The sequence below is a fragment of the Macrotis lagotis genome, chromosome X (assembly GCF_037893015.1).
Source record: "Macrotis lagotis isolate mMagLag1 chromosome X, bilby.v1.9.chrom.fasta, whole genome shotgun sequence".
NCBI classification, from domain to species: domain Eukaryota; kingdom Metazoa; phylum Chordata; class Mammalia; order Peramelemorphia; family Peramelidae; genus Macrotis; species Macrotis lagotis.
Genome location: NC_133666.1, coordinates 384,643,369 through 384,666,464, shown reverse-complemented (window position 1 = coordinate 384,666,464; position 23,096 = coordinate 384,643,369). Strand labels below are relative to the sequence as shown.

Genomic DNA, 23,096 nt, shown 5'->3' with positions numbered 1-23,096 from the left:
ATACAGAAAAAAATCTTCCTAAAAAAGGTTTAGGATTAAGTCAAAGTTTTTAGGAAAAATTACCAACTCCTCATGTTGACATTTCATGCCCTCCACATTTTTCTGCATTATTTCATACTTTCCCTTTCATGAACAATCCTTTCCTGGCAAACAGGATTACTAGTCACTCCCTAACACTGACTTTCCATCTCCTGCCTGGATGCTTTTGACCAAGGATCTACTTCCCTGGAATGCAGCCTCTTCCCAGGGGCCCCTTGGGATCCTTATCTTCAGGCTCAGTTCAGATATCACTTCCTCTCTGATTACTCCCCCCATCTCTTCCAATCTTAGTACTCTTTTCCTTCTTGAATTACTTTCTTTGTAGTTCTTTGGGTACATTTACATTTCTCTTAGCATATGTAGTCTTTGAGAGCAGGGACTGTTTTGGTTCTGGATTTTTTTTTATTTCTGGAACCTGTACAGACAGACCTCTATTAAGTGCTTGGTGAATCAAATAAAATATTTGTTTGTTCAGAACTTTCAAAGGGCTGATCTGTCTCTTGTTCATCACTTTGCTACTTTTGACATTCTGTTGCTCCATTGGACTCCAGTAATGTTGAATTCTCCAGGTTTTCTTCTCTTATCTGAGTTGTTTCTTCACTGTCTCCTCTGGTTCCTCTTTCTCTTCTCACTCTCAAAAACAAAGGTTCCCTAGATTTCAGATTTGTGGCCTATTCTTTTGTCTCTCTCTCTCTCCTAGACTCTCATTTGGTTATTTTATTTGCTCGGGGAGTCTCCTCTGCTGCCTCTGTATAAGAGAGGTGGCTCCCATTTCAGTCTTGTCTTTTAACCTGCTTCTCCTTCTCACTGCCCCAATTAGGGTAGCCACCTTGCCCTTCAGTAGCAAGGTGGTCCAATGACCAAATCCTGCCCATTACAGCTTCCAAATTCACATTTTTGTAGCACTCAAAGTCCTGAAAAGCACTTTTCTCATGATCACTCTCTGGTAGGTAGTGCAGGTATTGCTATCCCTGTTTTAGAAGAAAAGAAACCAAAGTTCTGAGAGAGATGAAGGAAATTTCCCATGATCACAAACCCAGGATGGGGCTTTCTCTTTTCTCCACCACAGTCCTTGTCATTCTCCTGCCTACCAGGTTGATTTAAGGCTCCTGCTACCTCATCTGGATCACCTTTATAACCTGCTGACTGGTCTCTCTCAGGGCATCCTGTCCTACATATTTTAATCACATTGTTCTTTTTAATTTAATTCTAATCTTTTTAATCCAAACCTGTCAAAGCCTTCTTGAAATTATAAACCTTCAATGACTCCCCATTGCCTGTAGAATAAAGTCCTAAAAGAGAGAACCTACTCAGGATCTTCCTGAATTGGCCCTTTTTTTTTTCTATTCAGCTTCATTTTCTCACTCCTTCTTTTTGCCCTTTAAACTTTAATCATACTATTATTGCTGTCCATGAATGCACATCTCAATTTTCCCAGTTCTGTGATTTTGTTAATGTTCTTGTTTTAGACTAGGTTGTCCTTTCTTGGGAAGTTGGATGGTGTAGATCACCAGGCTTGAAATCAGGAAGATCTAAGTTCAAATGTGACCTCAGACCCATAACTAGCTGTGTGACCATCTGTTTGCCTCATCTCCTCATCTATAAAATGGGGGCACATTGGAGAAGGAAATGACACACTCCAGTGTCCCTGCCAAGAAAAAAAATCTATGGACACAAGTTACAAGGAACCAGATGTGATTGAACAGCAACCATAGAATGTCTTTTCTTCATCTCTGTTTGATTCCTCTCCATCCTTTAAGACCTGGTTCACATGCCCCTTCCTCCATACTCTTAGCCAGAAGTAAACTCTCCCTTTCTGAATTCTCATAGTATTTTATGCATTTTTATTGTATTTTCACATAATGTATTAATATTTATATATATATACATCACATTCTCACTACTAGACTTTAAACTCCTTCAGAGCAGGCATCAGGTCTTATTCTTCTGGTAGATCACTGAAACATCTTGGACAATGACTCATGCCTAAACTTATTTTGTGACCATGGGTCAATTACCTAACTTCTCTGTACCTCAGTTTCCCCAGTCTGTAAAATGGAGATAATAATACACTGCCTTCCTCATATGTTTGTTGTGAGGACAGAAATTTTAAAATAGTAAATATATTTATAAATGTGTTATTACTATGCTATATATTCACATATTTGTTGAATGGATATATTTGCCATGATTGTCATGATGGATGGGAGAGAATATGCATGCATGCATGTATATGTGTCTATATATACATACATGAATGCATAATACATACGTGTGTGGGCACAGGTCAATGCTAGCTTTGTAACTTCATTGTAGAGGGTTCCCTGGGTCACTGAGAAGTAAAATGATTTGGCCATCATTATATTGCCAGTTGTCTATCAGAGGCATGACTTGAAACCCAAGTCATCCCTAGCTCTAAGGCTGGCTGACTCTCCTCTGTACCAGGGGTCTTTTAAAAAAAAATTATTTAAGGCATTGGGGCTAAGAGTGGCTTGCCCAAGGTCACACAGCTAGGCAATTATTAAGTGTCTGAGGCTGGATTTGAACTCAGGTCCTCCTGATTCCAGGGCTGGCACTCTTTCCACTGTGCCACCTAGCTGCCCCTAGACCAGGGGTCTTAACCTGTTTTTGCATCTTGAACTCCTTTGGCAATCAAGTAATGTTTTTAAGTGCATAAAATAAAATACAAAAGATTACAAAGGGGCAACTGTGTAGCACAGTGGATAGAGCACCAGTCCTAGAGCCAGAGAACATGAATTCAAATGTGGCCTCATATACTTGACACTTACTAGGTGTGTGACCCTGAAGTCACTTAAACCCAATTGCCTTACCAAAAAAAAAAAAAATTTACAAAGGAAATCAATTTTATTGAAATTCAGTTCCCAAAATATTTTTTAAATTTGCAAACTTTATTAAATCTTGCCATTGATTCCCCTCTCCTTTGGGAACTGGTGGACCCCAGGTTAAGAATTCCTGTCTTAGAGTGCACCTGAACCTGAACTTTGATTAATTCATCCAGAGTTACCATTCATCAGGATAGAGTGCTAGACAGAAGTCAGGAAGACTCATCTTCTCAAGTTCAGTTCCAGCCTCATAAACTTCCTAGCTGTGTGACCCTGGGCAAGTCACTTAACCCTGTTTGCCCCCATTTCCTCATCTGTAAAATGAACTGGAGAAGGAAATGGAAACCCATTCCAGTTAGTGTCTTTGCCAAGAAAGCCCAAATGGTTCCACAATGAGTCAGATACAACTGAAATGATTGAACAACAGCATGGGTGCACAGACACACACACACACACACACACACACACACACACACACACACACATACACACACATACATACACACAGCATAGTATCTGATAACTTCAACTTATTAGTAGTGTTACATAAGAAGGGGCACAAAAATGTCTGCCTCCACTTTGCCTCAACTGCACAGAGAATTTCCAGACTTCTAACACACATCTGAGCACTACCTGATCTTTTTCTTTTTAAAAAAAATAGCAAATATATTGTCTTTCCTCATTAAAAAAAAATTCCTTCTAACAAATATGCAAAGTATGCATTCTTAAAATCTCAAACAAAATATAATCCTTTCTATAATGGTATACAAAAATATTTATGTCTCATTCTGCACCTTAAATCAATCAGCTCTTTATAATGGCTAGCATCAGTAATATAAAATACTACAAAGTCATTTCCAGCTGGAGAGAGAGCAATAAGGACAGAGGCATCAGGAAAGGGCTCATGTAAGAAGGGAAATTTGAACTGTTTCCTAAAGGACAGAAGGGAGTGAGGAGTGGCCCTTCAGACTTAAAGGACCATGTCAGAGAAGAAGGAAAACTAGCTAGTCATCCACATTTCTGATAATTTTTTAAACCATCAAAGGCATCAATTTATTGTTTTTTAAATAGAATTTTTAAATATTTTATTTATTTTTCCAATACATCCAACACTTGGCAATCTAGTGGAGCCTATGAATCCCTTCTTTGAATAATGTTTTTATGTGCATAACATAAAATACAAAGGATTACAAGGGGACAGCTGTGTAGCACAGTGGACTGACAAAAAACAATCTGATAACCTCTTTACCTAATATAAATTTAATGTAATATTAGAAAGGATCATAGTAGATTGTAAAGTGTTCTTATGTCACTTTAAGATTAGCTAGTATGTCTGGCCACCTTTTGGATGGATTCTTTGCCTTCAGTTTACAGATTGCCTAGAATCCTTTAGATTTCTTGGAATTTATATTGGGAATTCTAGATAGTCCATTTTTTTTCTTAAAAATGCAATAGTTTGTTTATGAATAGGATAAAACTATCTAGTTCTTTTATGATTTCACTTATTATCTAATGGTTCTAAATTGTCCCTCATTCCCAACCTATGTGTTATAATGAAAGAAGAAAACCCCCAATATTTGAATCAAAAGACCTAGGCTCCAGTCCACACTCTGACATTTACTAATTAAGTGACTAAACCACTTAGTCTTCTTGAGCCTCAAGAAAAAACAAAACAAAACAATAATTCATTTAATATCTTCCTAATCTGGTGGCTATAAGAAAGTGTTTTGTAAAGTATTATAAAAATCCAGTCTGTATCTGATGAGATTAGAAATGCAGTGTTATTTCTCTAGTGAAAAAATGCTTTAATATTTAATAATTATTTTGTGTTTTGTAATTTAAAAAGAGTTAAAATTGTGAGAAAAGTTCTCACAGCATCCTCTTGAAGTTGGCAGTGAAATATTGTCATTCTAGTATTATAGATGAGGAAATTGGAGTTTAGAGAGTTAAAGGTGATTGTAATCAAATACTAGTAAGTATCAGAGCCAAGACTCCAACTTTGTTGATTTTTTTAAATATACCATGTTATTTCTGGAGTGGTTGGTCCTTACCACTCTAAATTATGAAATTTATGACAATTTCCATGCTATTTTGAGGAATGTTTAATAAGTCTTAAGGTCTTCAGAAGAAAACTGGAATTTAATATGTGGATTCAGCATTTGTAAGATTTATTTATATTTTAGAAGTTGTTTTTTTTTCTGTGTTTCTCTGTCTCTGTTTCTCTTTCTCTTAATGTCTCTCTCTCTCTCTCTCTCTCTCTCTCTGGTCTCTGTCCCTTTCTCTTTCTTTCATTTAAATTTAAGCCAGATGTCTTGTCTTAAGAGTAGAACAGATTAATCTGTTTTTAGAGAAACTCTGCTAAGCAGATTTATAACACTGGGTAAATATACTTTTTTTCCTGGAGTGGGGATAACAATGCATGATGGTTTCATTTTTACTCAGCCTCTAGGATGAATCTTTAAATGGGGTTCCTTTTCCCCAGGAAAATGTTGCCATTGGACCCTTAGGGGGCCCCTGAACTTGGGGAGGCACCACCTCTAATACTTGTTAGAGAACTAGTAAACTAGTTCCATAGCCACTAGTGTGTGCTAGAGAACTAGTTAACTACCTCAAGAGTCATTAGTTTTTTTAATTAGTTAACTAACTCAATGACCACTAGTATGTGCTAGAGAACTAATTAACTCTGTAGTGCTAGGGATCTAAAAAAAAAATTGGCATACCCTCCAAAGAACCAATTTTTGAATCATAGTCTGATTTCTGAATCTCAGGAATTGTTAACCTAAAGCCTGTGACTTGGCTTTTCTTTTTCAAACACTTTCATAAAGTACCTTGTTGTTCAAATGATGCAGCTATCTTTAATTATAAAATGCAGCTGCTTTTGAGAGTTTAGCACAGTATGGTTTAATAGTATGTGTCCCTTAAGGTTTGTATTGGGCCTTTCTGTTTCAAATGCCCTTATTCTTATACATAATTTCATCAGATTGATTCTCATGCCAGAAATAAAACAATTGCAAACATCCCTAGTTTTAGTAGTTTGTTTTTTGTTTTTGTTTTTTTCCTCATACAAACATTTTATCTCAATAACCTTGGTCATTTCAAGGTGACCTTTTCAGACATGGGTTAGATCAGATAATTTCTGAGATCTCTTTCAATCCTGATAAGCTAATAGTCCTTGGGAAAAGAATATTTGAGCTTGAAGTTTTGAGGCATGAGACTATAGATAGAGCTTTAGGGTTACAGAGTTTTTACATTGCTATCACATTTGATCCTCACAGCAATCCTGTAAAATAGGTCTTATTATTTTCCTCATTTTATATTTAAAAAGCATTTTAAGGTTTACAAAGAGCTAAAGAATTCAACTGATTCACACAATTTGGAGGTAGGTGTTTTTGGCAATCCCATTTTATACCATCAAAGGCTCAATTATTTATTGTTTTTGAAATATAATTTTTTATTATTTTATTTATTTATTTTTCCAACTACAACAGTAGTTTTAAACAATCATTTTTTGGGGGCAAGGTTTAGGAAACTGAGGCACACAACAGCTATGTGACTTGTCCAAAGTCATACAAAATGTTTGGGACTTCAGGTCCAAAGTTCTGCACCATCCAGTGACTTGTTCAAGATCACAGACACTAATGTCAAATTTGAACTCAGATTTTCCTGACTCCCAAGTTCAGCGTTTTTAACCCACTTAGCCAACCTAGTGAATATATTAAATCAAGCTGCTTGACTGGAAGAATGTGACCCAATATAGATAGCTAGTATTTAAGTAATACTTTGTTGGGCAAAGTGCTTTATATTTGTCATCTCATTATTAGGTTATCTGTTCATCAATTTTCTATGGGAATAGGATTAATACTAGTTTCCTTTGGACTGATTAGAGATTTGTAAGAAGACCCCACCACCACCACCACCTGCTTCCTAAGATTGCACTAGCATTCCTTGGACTGATCCTGACTTGACTCTTTACTGAAGTCTTCATCTTGTTAGGGTCCAACAGACTGTAATCCAAGCCTATTCATATTTGAAGAGGATCAGAACCTTACTGCTAATATTTAGACAAACCTTTCTAAGTCACAAAGTCCAACCTACCCTTGGTCCAAGGTCTGATGAGATTAAATTAGCTGATTATAATCAAATAACTCATAGGTATCAGAATCTAGACTCAACTCTATTGATTTTTTTGATGTAACTTCTGGAGTGAATGGTCCTTAATACTTTATATTTTGAAATTTATGTAGTTTTCCTTGCTATTTTGTAGGAATGCTTAATAAGTCTTAATGTCTTCAGAGGAAAATTGGTATTTAATATGCCATGAACTCAGTGTTTGTAAGATATAGTTTAGAAGCTGTCAATTGACAGGCTGAGGGGAAGATCCAGAGAAGGACATTTTCTATTACAGGCACAAATGTATTTCCTCTCCAAGTTTGGTCAGAAAATAGGTACCCTATAGAAAGTTGAGCTTTTATATTACCTGAATTTTACTGAGTGTTACTATCACTATAGAAGACACCAATAAATTTCAGACCTCTCCTTGAATATGAGAACTTAATCAAAATAAGAACATTAAAATAATTGGAAAATTCTTTCTCCAGAAAGAGTAAACTCAACTCTTAATTTAATTAACATTACAATGATATTGATACATTTCTTCTTCCTAAGCCTTTAGAAACTCAACTTATTTCAGAGACCTCATCACTTTGCAAACCAGAACAGGTGGCAAAACAAATAGTCAAAGATGCCACAGTAAGTAAAATCTCTATTTTTTTCTTCTTTTCTTGGGTTGGCAGTACCACATAATTAATATACCCCAAGCTTATTTAAAAACATAAACAATAATTGTATGTAGTTTTTAATGTAACTGGTTGAATTTATTAAGTGAATAGAATTCATAATGTTTAATATCAAATATCATTCTTTTTCTCTCTCAAATATTCTGATAACTAATAACAGAATTGAAAGCAAGTTAACTAGTATAATTCTTAGAGATTTCAAGTTCATTAAAAAGATTATTGCATTATTATAAACATGAATATTATATGAGTCTTAAAAATCATACTATTATAAATGATAAATATCTATGTTAGGTGTCAGCTTCTTCCTTCTTAGGACAACTTTTTTTTATTATTCAGAGGTTTACTATCCTATTTAACTCATCAGGAGTCTACTGTCTTTTTCTTCCTCCTGTTGTCCATTACTGTTTTCCTGAATGTTAATTAGTAATTATAATATGTAATGAATTTTCAGGGTATTTCATAAATTTCTTTTGGCAGATGTTTTTTCTAAAAAAGTAATGCTAGTTCACTATTAATAAAAGGTTTATTTACAGTGATGTAACTATCAAATTATTTTGGACTTGAGTTAACCAGAATTAAGACAGTGAAATTGATAAGAAAATAGTTATGAGTTATTCAGGCTTTTAGAATAATAAGATCATAGATTTAAGGTTGAAAGAACCTTAGAAGTCATCTAATCCAACCTTATTTTATAGTTGAGGAAGCCTAAAGAGGCTAAGTGATTTGCCCAAGGGGTAAAGCTGGTTGGGACTTAAATCCATGTCCCTTATGTTCAAATCCAGAATTCTTTGTAATATACCATTCAATAAATACTTATTATGTATCTACTCTGTGTCAGATGATATAATAGATAAGCATTTAATCAAAAATAAAATAATTTCTACCCTTCAGGAGCTTGTATTCTATGTGAGAAAATAGTTCATACACAAATAAATACAAAATTTAAAAATTCAAAGTAATTTCAGAAGAGCCAAACATTTGAAATAGTCAGGAAAAGTCTTTTGTAGGAGGTGGCAATTAAAATGCCCCTTGAAGGGAGATAGGAATCCTAAGGATAGTTGGATAGCATTCTAGAAATAGGGCCAGCCTGTGCAAAGCTATGATGATGGGGGAAATGACATTCCATGAATGGAAAATAGCAAATAGGCTGGTTTAACTAGAATATTAAGAGAAAGTAATAAAAATCAGTCTGGTAAGGTGGATTAGAACCAGGTTGTCAAGGACACAAGTACCAAACAAAAGAATTTTTATTTTATCATTAAAGCAATAGGGAAGCACCGAGTTTTTTGAGCAGGGTAGTGAAAAGGTCCAACATGAACTTTAATAACAGCAAATTGGCAGTTGTGTGAAAATATAGATTAGAGAAGGTAGATATTACAAGGCAAAGAGACAAATTAGGAAACTATTGCAATAAGAAGTGGCCAAAACCTTGAATTATAGTGAAGACTGTGTCAGTGGAAAAAAATGGATCTGGATTGAAAAGATGTTGAAAAGGTAGAATTAAGATTTTGTGGGTTCCAAATGGGAGGGAGTATTTGTGTGAATATGTGGCAAGGAGGGAAAGTGAACAGTTGATAAGGATATGAAGCTACCCTAGGTGCTTTTAAGATATCATGAAATAATGAATAGGAAAGTTAGTAGAATTTTTTGAAGGAAAGATAATGAGTTCTGTTTTGAACTTGCAATGCCTCTAATATGTACAGTAGACATTGGGTGATGTGGAACTGGAACATAGGAGAGAGGCAAGGACTTTATATGTAGATTTGAAAGTCATTTTCATCACTGTGGATGGTAGCTAATGAGATCACCAAGAGTATAGTTATTGAGAGAAGAGAAGGCTCAGGTAGGAGAGCTTTGGGGTATATGCACATAGAGAAGGCAGGCCTTGGAGGATGAATCCTGTAAGGGAAGAATTGGTCAGAAAGGAGAGAACCAGAGAGAGAGATTAATGTCAGGACACCTGAAGAAGATTCAAGAGGAGAAGGAATTCACCACCTCTGTAGAGAAATCCAAAAGGATGACTACTATTAAAACTTATAAGGGAGAGGGGTTGTTTATCTTACTTTATTTCAAATTCAGAGTTAATGGTCCTAATGTTTTGAAGTAACCCTAAATGGTTCTCTGTACTAGGACATCATCCATAGAGCCATCCAAAGACTTATCTGCACAAAGGCTTATGTGTCCGTACCTTAACTTGCCTAACAAAGTAGGAGTCAATAAATGTGAATTCAGAGATTTTTGCTCTTTAGCCAAGATCAGCTTGAATTTGAGCAGGGAAGTAAGAAAGGAGTATTTACTATTGATATTAACCACTCCTTTTCTATTTTTCCAGCAAGGAAATTTTAATAGTTCCATTGGCTCAGATGGATACATGCTGTCATCACTGACCTGTGGAATGTCACCAGTAACTTCTATTACAGAAGGTCTCCAGCAGGTAAGTTCTGAATGGGTCAGTCGGTGAAGAAAGTATTTAATTTTTAAGCCTAGAGGACAGAGGGTTGAGGAAAGCATTATTAGCAGCAACATTTCAGTATATGAAGGCTTCTTATTAGAAAGATGAAGAGGAGGTGTCTAGGTGGCATAGTGGATAAAGCACCGGCCCTGGAGTCAGGAGTACCTGGGTTCAAATCCATTCTCAGACACTTAATAATTACCTAGCTGTGTGGCCTTGGGCAAGCCACTTAACCCTGTTTGCCTTGCAAAAACCTAAAAAAAAGAAAGAAAGATGAAGAGAAAATAGGTTTAAATTATAGTGAAAAGAGAAAATAGATTTAAATTAAAGTGTAATGGCAATGGCAGGGATAATTCACCATTAATAAACATTATAAGACACTGTGGAATAGATTATCTGGGAGTAGCCATGGAATCCCTTCTCTGGAAGTCTTTTAAAAAGGGAACAGGAATTTCTATCCATTTGGAATATACTTTGGGACTGGGTGGGTGGGGAAAGGATAGACTGAATGATTTTAGATTATTCATTAAGTGTGTATGAACTGTGGCAGCCAGGTGGCACAGTGGATAGAGTTCCCAGTCCTGGAGTCAGGAAGATTCTTCTTCCTGAGTTCAGTCCAGCCTCAGACACTTAATAGCTATGTGATCCTGGGCAAAACACTTCACTCTGTTTGATTCAGGTTCCCTATCTATAAAATGAGAGGGAAATGGCAATCCAATATTTTTGCCAAGAAAACCCCAAATGGGGTCATGAAGAAGCAGACACACTTGAAAACAATTGAGCAACAACAAAATGTATGGAATTCCTTCTACATATTCAACTCTGTATTATGTACCTTGGGAGATTCAATTCTTTAAGGACAAGGACTATTTTGTTTTTAGATTTGGTTTTAAGTAATTGGCTAAGGAGGACACCAGAGAAGGTAGAATTAGAAATTAATTTATATTGAGAGAACAAAGAAGAGATTGGCTTTACTGTGACTCAGATTGAACAGTAGAAAATTAATGTAAATACATTGATGGGGAGAAGATAATTAAGTGCCTGGAAAATCTGGCAGTTATGTGGCCCTGTGGATAAGAGCACTGGATAGAGGAGTCAGGAAAACCTGGTTTCAAATTCAGCATTAGACACAGTATGACCCTTAGCAAGTCACTTGATTTCTCTGTGCCTTAATTTCCTCCATCTAAAAGATGTGATTTCATATATATATATGTATATATATAAAAACTATGATGTGATGATACGATAGATGTATAATGTAATAGTCCCTTCCATAGTTATTGTGAGAATCAAATGAGATGAAATATTTATAGGGCTCATAAATTCTAAGCCATATGTAAATGCTAGCTATTATTATTGTTAAAATCAGATGAAGAAGATGAAACTTGATCCTCATAGGCAACAGTAAGCTATCATAGGTTCTTTTAAATGGTGAGTAATATGGTGAACGTAGTGTTTTTGAGTATATTGATTTCCAAGTTGTGTTGTTATGCATGATGACCAGAGGTAGGAAAAGCAGCTAGAAAAGTTAGACCACAGTGGTATCACTAAAGATGGAGAGGAAAGAAAGAGAAAGGAAGGAGTGAAAGAAGGAAGGAAGGAGGGAAGGAAAGAAGGAAGGAAGGACATAATGCAGAGTGAAGGAAGGAGGGAAGGAATGAAGGAAGGAAGGAAATACTTACTAAGGACTATGCTAAGCACTTTATAAGTATAATTTCAGGTAGGAGCTACTTTGACAGTAGTAACAGTAGTTAAAAGACTTATCTGAGGTCCATTTTGAACATAGATCTTCTTGGTTCCAAGCACAGGACCCTCTCTATTGTGCCACCTAGCTGTCTCTCAAAATCCAAGTGGTGGGCGGCTAGGTGGCGTAGTGGATAAAGCACCAGCCCTGGAGTCAGGAGTACCTAGGTTCAAATCCGGTCTCAGACACTTAATAATTACCTAGCTGTGTGGCCTTGGGCAAGCCACTTAACCCTGTTTACCTTGCCAAAACCTAAAAAAAAAAAAATCCAAGTGGTATTTTGTAAGAGGAATCAAACTATAAAGTCATAAAGTAATGAGTCTTTAATACCCTAATACTTTGTTCAATCTATCTATCAATCAACAATCATTTTATTAAACTCCAACTAAGTGGCAGGCTCTTGGAGACAGAGATAGAAGTGAAATATATAAGAATATAGAAAATAAATGCAGGATAATTTTGGAACCAAAGCACTTACAGTTTAAGGGGATCAGGGGAAACCCTCAAGAAGAAGGTGGTTCTTGAATTGAGTTTTTAAGGAAATAGAGGATTTTAATAGATGGAGATAAAAAGGGCATAACATTTAGACATGAAGAAAATCCAACCAGCATAAAAACATAGAGATACAGAGAGTGTATAATGTGTGAGAAATAGCAAACAGGCCAGAGTACAGAGTACAGGTTGGAAAAGGTAGATAGCTCGACAGATGGAGCATTAATTAAACTCTCATGAGTTAGGCACTGTGTACTAATGCTGCTGGTCCTAACATAATCAAGCTAGAAAGTTCCTGTCCTTATGTAGCTTACATTCTAATGGGACAGTGAGAAGGGAGACAGTAAAGGAAGATGCTGCAAAGCAGAGGGGATATGATGAGGAAATGGCTTAAGTAAAGACACAGAAGAGAAGAGGTTTCAGGATAGTCGTGGAATTTACCCATAGTTAGGGGGCATGACATAGATGGACAGTCAGCAAAAGAAAGTGAAAAAGAAACAGTCACATTGGAAGGAGAACCAAGAAAATGTCATAAAAACTCAGAGGATACAGTGTGCAGGAAGAGAGTTGATAATCAATAGTGTCAATTATTAGATCAAGTTTGAGAGGGATGAAGACTGAGTAAAGATTATCAGGTTTGACAATTATGAGTAACTTTGGAGAGAAAGGTTTCAGTTGAGTGATGAAGTTGGAAGCTATATTGCAAAAGGTCAAGAGGAAAGGAACTAGAAAAAGGGTAGAAAACTATAGGATCACAGCTTAGGGGAATGGTAGGGTCTAGTGAGGGGTATTTGTAAGCAACAGGAAAGAACCAGTATATACAGAGACTGAAGATCAGAGAGAGGAAGTACTGGAGACCAGGGATGGGAGGGTGCAGTCTCTGGAGAATGGAATTAAGAGGGCATTTAGGGGGTTGGTCTTAGTAAAGAGAAGAGTCATCTCTTCATTCAAGATGTAGGTAAAGAAGCAACTAAGGAATGGTATCCAGGAATTTGGGAATAAAGAGAAGGGGAGAAAAAAGTTCATGCTGAACTCTAGTTTCTCAGCTGGAAAAGGGGGTGGAGGTAATACGAGAGGTTTGAGGAGAAGTTTTAGAAAACCCTTATAGGAAAAAGATGAGGGTCTAATTTAGGTAAGATCAAAAAGATTTCTTTTTTTTCTTGTTTTTGCAAGGCAGTGGGGCTAAATGAATTGCCCAAGGTCACACAGCTAAGTAAGTATTAAGTGTCTGAAGTCAAATTTGAACTCAGGTCCTCCTGTCTCCAGGGTAGGTACTCTATTCATTCCACCACTTAGTTGTCCCTCAAAAGGATTTCTTGGCTGCAGTGACTGCAGTTGAGATTAATAGCATAAATTTGTAGTTCAATTGTGTGATTTCCTCCAAAGCTATTCTGTGTTCTCTGAATAGGAGTGAAAAAGAAAACTGTTTGGAATGATCCAGGGACAGGGTTTAACCAGATAGAAGCATCCATGGAGCAAGGGGGCACAACATTTAAGAACAGAGGAGAGTGTGGTGTTGAACTAATTACCATAGGCTCGAAAATGAAAAGAGAAGAAAATAAAATTAGAATAGGGGTGATGACCTTGGAGAGTACTGAGTGTTGAAAGAATTGGAGGGGGGGGTCCTCATTAAGATTGGAGAATAGTTTTAGGAGTGAAGCTGGAAAGGGATAGGATGGTAGGAGTTTATGATCTGAAAAAAAAGATTTTTTGGAGCTTGTTTTATTTTCATCCTCACAGCTAGTATTTTTGTAGCTCTTCACGATTTGCAAAACAAATATATCATTTAATCCTTACAAATACCCTATGAAGTGGGTACTATTGTTATTCTTATTTTGCAATGCTGCAATCCTTTAAAAATATTTAAACAAAAATTTTAGTCAAGCACACCTGTTTATGTATTAGGCATTTTATGCTTGAAGATGAGCTGGGCCATTGCCAGTCATCTTGACTTACGTTTTTGTTTTTTTTTTGCCCATGGACATCGATGACTGGTGGAGAGTGAGGTTGATGACTCTACACAGCTCTGCCTCATTTAAATTCAGTTCACTCGAAAGTTAAATTCTCACCTATCACATTGTCATGTCATTGGTCTTCTTTGGAAACATAGGACCATCAAACAAACAGATAAGGAAACTAAGGCTTGAGAGGTTAAATGACTGGTCCAGGATCACACAACTAGTTTCTGAGATAGAATTTGAACTCGGGTCATTGTGACTCCAAGTTTGGTTTCCTTTCCTCTGTCCTAGCTAGCTATGTCATATAAGCAGAACACTAATGAGAGATGAAAAGGTTGAAGGTTCTGATCATCCCCATGGAGGTGAAGGGGAAGAAGTGGGGCACAGGAGTTGAGGAGATGAGGGAGTTGGGGATGAGAAAGTATGAGTGGATATCTGCATGTTGATATCTCTTGGTAAAAAGGCGGGAGTTACACTAGAGGGAGACAATGAGAAAGGAAGTAGGACACTGTTTTTAGGATTTGGATTGATAAATCTGGATAGAGCAAACCTCTGGGAGAGAGGTCACAAATGTGTTTCTTCATTTTGTAGTTTATGTGAATTTTCTTTTTGAAGTGAAGTTCTCATTAGAACGTCTTTGATTTAAAGCAGTATAATTTGTCTGAGAAAAATCTCCCAATCCAGTGTTGGCATCCATTATAAACACTTTTGAAATGAGCTGTTGGATGAACTGAAGACTCTCAGACTTCCCTGTACCCCATCTCCATCCTACCCTCCCACTTTCTCTTTCAGATAGTTACCATGGGTCTTTTTCGCACCATTGCTTTATTCTACCTTGGAAGCTTTGATAATATCATCCGACGATGTATGATCCAGAGGGCAAAGTCTGAAACTGTGGACAAAAAAGCTTGATCATCATTCCAAAAAGCAGAGAGTGGTTATTCAACAATTTGGACAGTTTGCTGCTAACTGGGATCTGACCTATAGACTGCAAGTGGGTTTGGATACATGGAGTTTGAACAGCTCTTTCTTCCTCAGCAACCTGGATGAAAGCAAGAAGGCAAAAATACAATTCCAGGAAATATTAATACTATGCAAATATGAGAATGAAGACTTTTTGATTATCTGGGTTCTGAGGTAGAGAGATGATGGTGTGGGAAATGATGGACTGTAGGAAGCAGGAGAAAATTACTTCAGACTGGATTATTTGCTGTTAATTCTGAATAATAACTTGTATTTCTTTTCTTTTATTCTTTCTCCATCCTTCTTTCCCTGGTGGTGAAAGAGACCAAAAATGAATTTTGTGGCATTTAAAGTCATGAAGATTTTTTAAATTGTTTGAATCTCAACCAGTTTCTAGGGTGGTTTTCAAAACTCAGTTTATTTGGTTCATGACAATGTTTTCTCATTTTCAGTAGGTTTAAATACTTACCTTTTTCACTGATACCCTTTTTTCAGTATGGCCATCATTCTTCCATCTGTTCCTGTTGGGAAAATATTAGGTAGCAGCACTATCTCTCAGTGATCCCAAATGGAAGCAAATTTTGTTATATGACCTGGGAGGGGGAGAGGAAGTTGGAGGAGGGTGGGGAAACAGGGTGGTACCATAGGGCATAATTTATAAGACAAATATTTCCTAGAGAGAGTTTTTGAAAATTCTTCTCCAGGCTAAAATGCTTGGAAAATTTCCCTCTACTAATTTATGGTGAAAAGGCAGTCTTCACAAAAATCATTTTATGATTTTTTTGAAGAAAAAAATGAAATTTTGGAAACTTCATTGTTTACAATATCTTAAATAGCCATAACCTGAAATTCATACATTCCATTTTATCCTATTCATTTTCTTTCCTCCTCACTTTTATCTAAGATACTGCTGTAATATTTATATAAAAAACAAATTAAATTTAATAAGAGAATGTGTGTCATTTAAAACCCAAGTTGTAAGATTCTTCCAGTGGCATATACTTAACTTTCATAAAAGGCTGAATAGATAACTTGTTCGCTGGGGTACCATTCATTAATTGAGATGATAAAGCCCACGATTTTGCGATGCATCTGTTCAAACCAATCAAGACAGAAGACCAATGTCACATTTTTCTAAAAATGTATTTGAGCAACCCATATTTTGCTATGAGAGAGACTTACCTTTGCACCATATGTTAATGATGCCTACATAACCTCCCCTAGCATTGCTTTTTGAAGCTATTATATCCAGGAACCCCCTTGCTCCCAGGAATGCTGTTTCCTGTGAGCAGGATCATAGTTCATTTAATGGACTTCTGTAGTAAGTGCCTATGATGAGCAGTAGCTTATTTCATGCTGGCCATTATTAGCTCTTCTCTGTTGGAGGACTCTTGTCTGCTTTTCCTCTAAAGTCCTCTCCTAGGTGCATTTTGTACAGTGAGGCCATTTGGATTCACTTTTGTGGAAATAGGCCTCTCCTGGTGGTCACTTAGGATTTTCTACAAAGAAAAAAATCATATATGTATGTGTATATATACATATATACATATATACATATATACATATATATATACTTTTAGCAAAACTTGGGAGGGGAGTAAATATATTGCTCTTTATCTTTGGAACTTCTTGGTTTAATTTTAAAATAAAAGGGTGTTCAATGCCTTTAATCCATTGACAGCTTGACCTTGATTGCTTGCAGTGACTTTATAATATTAGATGAGGTGAGAATAATTCTTTCTTAGTTTTGACATCCAGGATAATCTAAAGATATGGCTTTCAGACCAATCAACATTACACATGACAGCAGATCTGTTTGAGTTATATTTCAAGGAAAATATCAAGGTTTTTTGTTTCATATATATTTTCCTTGTAATATACAGTTATACCATTAAAGGAGTCTGACCTCAACCAAAGCATGAGAATGTTTTAAAGGTTATAACTAGTTTTTTTCCTAGCTGGCTCAGGTAACCAAAAGATTTTCATAATATTGATTAGCCTTTTTCTTCCAAAAGGTTCCCAAGCCAGATTATTTTAATAATGCCCTTCTACTTAGGGCCCCTTCCTTCAGAGATCTAATTTTATTCCAGGGTAAATTATGCCCAGGGTAAAAAGATATTTAGTTATAGTTATTATACTGAAAAGCTGGTCTTTCTTCTCTAGGTGATCTGTAACAGTTTATACAAAAATTTTAGTTCTGGAGTCCTTGACTCAGAATGGTTTGGATTGCACTGTTTTATTATATATATTTATATTTATTTCTAAAAACCTTTAATTGCATTTAGTCTTAAAAGTTCTATACAAGATTTACAGAACCATTCATTTTGGAGAGAGATATAAAACAATTCTCCTAATTAAAGGAAAAATCCTAAATGACCATTTTTAAAAATCAGATTAATAGTTTTCCTAGTTGATAGAAGAAATGCTAAAATATTCTATTATTGCAAGCATGTCAGGTTGACATACTAATGACACTAATTCTTACATGTTTACCATAGATTCTTTCTTTGGTTATGTTCAGTATATTGACAGTTTCTGCATAAACTTTTGAGAAGGATTTTTCAAGTAGGTAAGATGGCAAAAGCATTATTTTGGTGAAGATATAAAAAGAAAAAGTAGATTATGTGTTTGTGTGTGTGTGTGTGTGTGTGTGTGTGTGTGTGCGCGTGCATGCGTGTGTGTGTACCAAGCAAAATGGATACTAAAATAACTCCTCCCCATTATCCTAATCACAGATTTAATAAATTGGTTGCATCATGTTCTCAATAAAACTTGGATGCTCATTTGTGACCAACTTTCAAAATTTGTTCTTTTATTGATAGTCTTATGCATTGTATCTTTCCCATTCCTCTATCATTCCAAAGAGGCATTATATTTAATGTGTACATGATGTGACTCCAACTATCCTAAATTTCCTTGCCCATAATTATGGTGTGGTACAATAAACAATAGATTTGATATTTTATTAAGTTTAAAAAGAAGGGAATAGCTAGATATATTTTTCTTGATGTGAAAATACTATACACTTTTAAATTGATAAGAGTGTATATACATGGCTATTTTGATACATACCAGAGCTTGGGCTTGCTGCTTCATGAGTATTTGTGCCAGAATTGTAAACAATTTTCATATCTTGTATTTCTCAGAAACAAAATAAATGGGGAATGAGGTTTACAGAATTGAGGGTTTATATTTATTCATATGGTGCTTTCTTTAGATACTTGAGCATAATAAAAATATTTATGCTATCAAACCTTTGCATTCCAAGCATTTGAAGACTATGGAATTTTTTTAAAAAATTTATTTATTTTGAGTTTTACAATTTTTCCCCTAATCTTGCTTCCTTCCCCCCACCCTCCCACAGAAGGTAGTCTGTTAGTCTTTACATTGTTTCCATGGTATACATTGATCTAAGTTGAATGTGATGAGAGAGAAATCATATCCTTAAGGAAGAAAAATAAAGTATAAGAGATAGTAAAATTACATAACAAGATAACTTTTTTTTAAAAAAATTAAAGGTAATAGTCTTTGGTCTTTGTTCAAACTCCACAATTCTTTCTCTGGATGCAGATGGTATTCTCCATTGCAGATACCCCCAAATTGTGGCCAATTGTTGCACTGATGGAATAAGGAAATCCATTAAGGTTATCACCCCCATGTTGCTGTTAGGTTGTACAATGTTCTTCTGGTTCTCCCCATCTCGCTCAGCATCAGTTCATGCAAATCCTTCAGGCTTCCCTGAATTCCCGTCCCTCCTGGTTTCTAATAGAACAATAGTGTTTCATGACAAATATATACCATAATTTTTTAAGCCATTCCCCAATTGATGGATATTCACTCATTTCCAATTCTTTGCCACCACAAAAGGGTCTGCTATGAATATTTTTGTACAAGTGATGTTTTTACCCCTTTTCATCATCTTTTCAGGGTACAGACCCAATACTGGTATTGCTGGGTCAAAAGGGTATGCACATTTTTGTTGCCCTTTGGGCATAATTCAAAATTGCTTTCCAGAAAGGTTGGATGGGTTCACAACTCCACATTTTTTAAAATATATAATAGGGTTGCAGTAAATGTTTCATACATTTATCTTCTCCTGCCCCTCCTCAAGGAAGTATAATGGGAGACTCAAAGTTAAAAGATCTAAGTTCAACTCTGTTAACTGCGTGACCCTGGGTAAATCATAATTACTTAGAAATAATTCCTCTTAAAAATTGGAGATAATTTGAGTTCATTCTTCTAAAATGTATTAGGGTTTATGAAGTGTTTTCCTTAGCACAACTCTCTAAGGAGGATAGGGTAAAGATGTTAATGCCCATTTTATGGCAGGAAGTTTGAGGATAAGAGGTTAAGTGACTTGCCTAAGGTCACACAAGAGAAGAGAACTAGGACTTGACCCTCAGTCTACTACATTGGCTTAAACTACATCTCAGGATTGTTGTGAGGATCAAATGATATACCAGAAACTGCAATGCATGAAGTAAATGTATGGGATTATTATTATTTTCTTATCTGTACATCCCTTTCATTGGAAATTCAAGTGAAAAAAAGGAAAGAAAATTTTCAATTTCAATTCAAAATCTAATGATTTGGTCTTTAAATGCAAAGAAATATACTGTCCATATATAAACAGTGCTCAATCTCTGACTGCCAAGTTGTTTCATTCTTATTTAACTAACAATGACAACAGATTACAAATACAAAATAACTCTTTAAAGAACTAATTTTGTTCCTCAATCTTTAGTTAAGAATTTTTAGATTTTTTTTTTGTGATGGTCATTTAGATAATTAGAAATAATCATTTAAGAGTGCTTTTCTGTATGAGTCACATGAATAAAAAAATGGTAGATGTTTTTCTCTGATTCCCATGACCTCTTTGGATCTCTAGATAACAGAAATCATGCAACTTCAGCTGTCCCCAAGGGTTAGTATATCCAGAATCCAAATGAAGACTTGGGAAAAAACCCAAACGCAAGAAGATCACCTTCAGTGAACCTGAGTTCACTTAGCACCCCTTCCCTATCTCCCATGCTACCAGCATTGAGGCTATACTAGCAAACCCAAGGACATGACACAGGCTTATATCAAAACCCATTCTTTTACCCCATGTTCCCCTACTTTTTTTCAAGACTGGGGAAACTGACTTCAGGCTACAGAAATTTGTTAAGGGCTTGACAGATAATTTGGCTATACCCCTTCAGGAACATAAGCTTCCTGGGAAACACCACCCAGAAGCACCAACCCTGCAAAGCTCTGGTCTGGTGGTGCCAGGTCAGAGCACTGAGGAACTAAAGTAATGGGACAATCTACCAAATAGGATATATCATGTATTTAGGGGACTGAAGCACACTACCAAACCTGAGGGAGGAGCACAGCATCCATTTGGATTTGATCTGACCGGCCAAAAGTCATTTGGGACAAAGTGCTTAGGCTAGTGAATTCAAGCCCACTATGAAACCAGTTAGAAGGAAGGGCATTAGGAAGTGAATGATAGGAAAACAAGGAAGAAAAAAAAACAAATCAACAGGAAAAACTAACACCAGAAGGAAATTTGGCCTCCAGATCTAATAAATTAGTTCAGGCATCAACAAAATACTGCAAAACAAAGGAAAATGATGCAATATTTAAAGGGACACAGAACTCCTGTTGAATGTGAGGAGAATATGAAACCACAACAGACTGTTACTGAGTGGCTTAAAAGAGAGTTATGAGAACCAAATTTAGATCCTACTCCACAAAAACAAGGATCAGAATAGAAAAATGAATCTGTAATGGCACGCCTCAGCAAAGAAACAAAAGAGAGAGCAATAGATTGGAATGCAATACACAAAATCAGTGAAGGACAACCTACAAGAGGAGGGGCAAAAAACAAGAATACTAAAATAGAATGTACTCCCTTTGCAAACAAAATATACTGATCTCAAAAATAGGCTAGAATCAATCAAAGGATTAAAGGTCTTCTAGAAGAACATGATAGGTAAAAAACCTTAACATTATAATGAGGTTATAATTGAAAAAATTCACATATCACCTTTAAGGGAAAAAAAAACACAACTTAAGGCCCCAAACTCCAAAACATATAGCAGTTAAATTTAACAATTCATTTTAGAAACAAAAAATTCTGCAAGTCATTGGGGGAAGACCTCTAAATCAAAAGAGGAAAGGATATTTGAAACTTCTGCATTAACTAGAAAAAGGAGGGAATGGAATAATGTGTTCTGAGGAGAACTGGAGATCATGAGTAGTCCAGAGTGAGCCATCCTACAGAATTGAACTTAACCATACAGGACAGAAGATACATATTAAATCATTTAAAAAATATTTTGAAGCATTTAAAAAACAAAAATCTTAACTGAAGACACTATTTGTTTTCAAACTCCCCAAACAACATAAATCCAAGAGGAGTGAATAAATGTAGCAGGCAAGGATAGTAATAGCAATAGAGGGACAACAAAGGATAGTAACAGCAACAGAGGCAAATAAAAGACCTCTCTAGATGCACACAAGGAGATTGTGAAAGGAGAAACCTGGTAGAGGTAACAATGAAGAAGCCAACAGGGGCCTCCTGCCTATGGACATGCTGGCTGGCAACACCCTGACTACAGGTGAATGCTTCTTTGGTGGGACTATTTTGCAGGATGGGAGGGTACATCAAAATAGGGAGGAGAGCTGGTGGCACAGTGAATAGAGCACTAGCCTTGGAGTCAGGAGAACAGGAGTTTGAATTCTGGCTCAGACATTTGACACCTACTAGCTGTGTGACCTTGGGCAAGTCACTTAATCTTGACTGCCTCCCATCTAGGACCATCTCCCGTTGTTGCCCTGATTCATATTTGGCCACTGGTGGAGAAGTTGAGGTGACTTAGCACAGCCCTCCCTGCACGCAGATCCAATTCATGTGCTTGTCAGTGTATTAGCTCCCTTATGTCGTGGTCTTCATCAGAATGAAGGACAAACATCACAGAGAGGATTGTGTGATAGACTGGAGTATAATCAAAGACTTGCAATGAAGGGAAGGTGACCTCTCTGATCCCAGAAAGAGAAGAATCTACAAAGGAGTGGGTAAGAATTAGAATAGAAAGATTAAAAAGAAGGGAAAGGGAAGTTTGACTATGGAAGTGGGAAGGGGTTAGGTACACTGATGAATGTTCCTATGGGTGAAGGAGATGAGGACCTTCCCCTGAATGAAGCCTGGAGGATATGATGCTTAAAAGTTTATTTATTCTAGGAGAGGGAAAGTTGGAACCCTTGGGGGCAACTGGCACTAGGAGGTGTAGAAGGACATGGACACAGGAAAGAAATTTCCATGCAAATTTAGAAGAAGAAAAAAAAGGTCAATAAGAGGAATAGAGCAGAAGTGGGGAAGGACCCCTGCCATGGAGCAGTGTCCTCTCTGATACCTGCAATATTTGACATTGTTCTGGGAGTAAGGCAAAATGTCAAAGGGGGATTCCATGGAGTAAGGCAGTAGAAGAAAGTAATTAGAGGTGAGGGAATTGAGGGGATTGGTACAGCAAGTGGTTAATTGTGAGAATTGAGTAAAACCACACTGATTCCATCTTGTTACTCAATTCTGGAGTTAGCTCAATTCCCTTTCTATTCAATTATGGGTCTAGTCCAATTTCTATCTTGTGAGAAAACGTTATTCAAGCGTGGGAACTGGAAGAAAACCTTATTGTATTGTTTGAACCTAACTCTGTGTGCCTGGAAAACTGGACTACCTCTAATTATTATTTAGAGACCAGATCAGAAACTTAGATCCAAGGATTCTTGAGCAACCTATGTTGAAACCTGACCCCATACTAA

The 23,096-nt window shown here is 36.3% G+C and overlaps 1 protein-coding gene across 2 annotated transcripts in view; it reads left to right on the top strand.

Annotated features, from left to right (window-relative positions):
• KDSR (3-ketodihydrosphingosine reductase) overlaps positions 1-22,300 on the top strand; it is a 63,534-nt gene extending 41,234 nt beyond the window's left edge. The window contains exons 8-10 of one of the 2 annotated variants that reach the window (XM_074206634.1): positions 7,548-7,631; positions 10,014-10,115; positions 15,120-22,300. In XM_074206634.1, the coding sequence (XP_074062735.1) occupies positions 7,548-7,631; positions 10,014-10,115; positions 15,120-15,239 (306 nt within the window). In that variant the 3' untranslated portion in view covers positions 15,240-22,300. The remainder of the gene's footprint in view (positions 1-7,547; positions 7,632-10,013; positions 10,116-15,119) is intronic. The other variant, XM_074206633.1, reaches the window with a different exon arrangement.
• Positions 22,301-23,096: the final 796 nt, after the last annotated feature.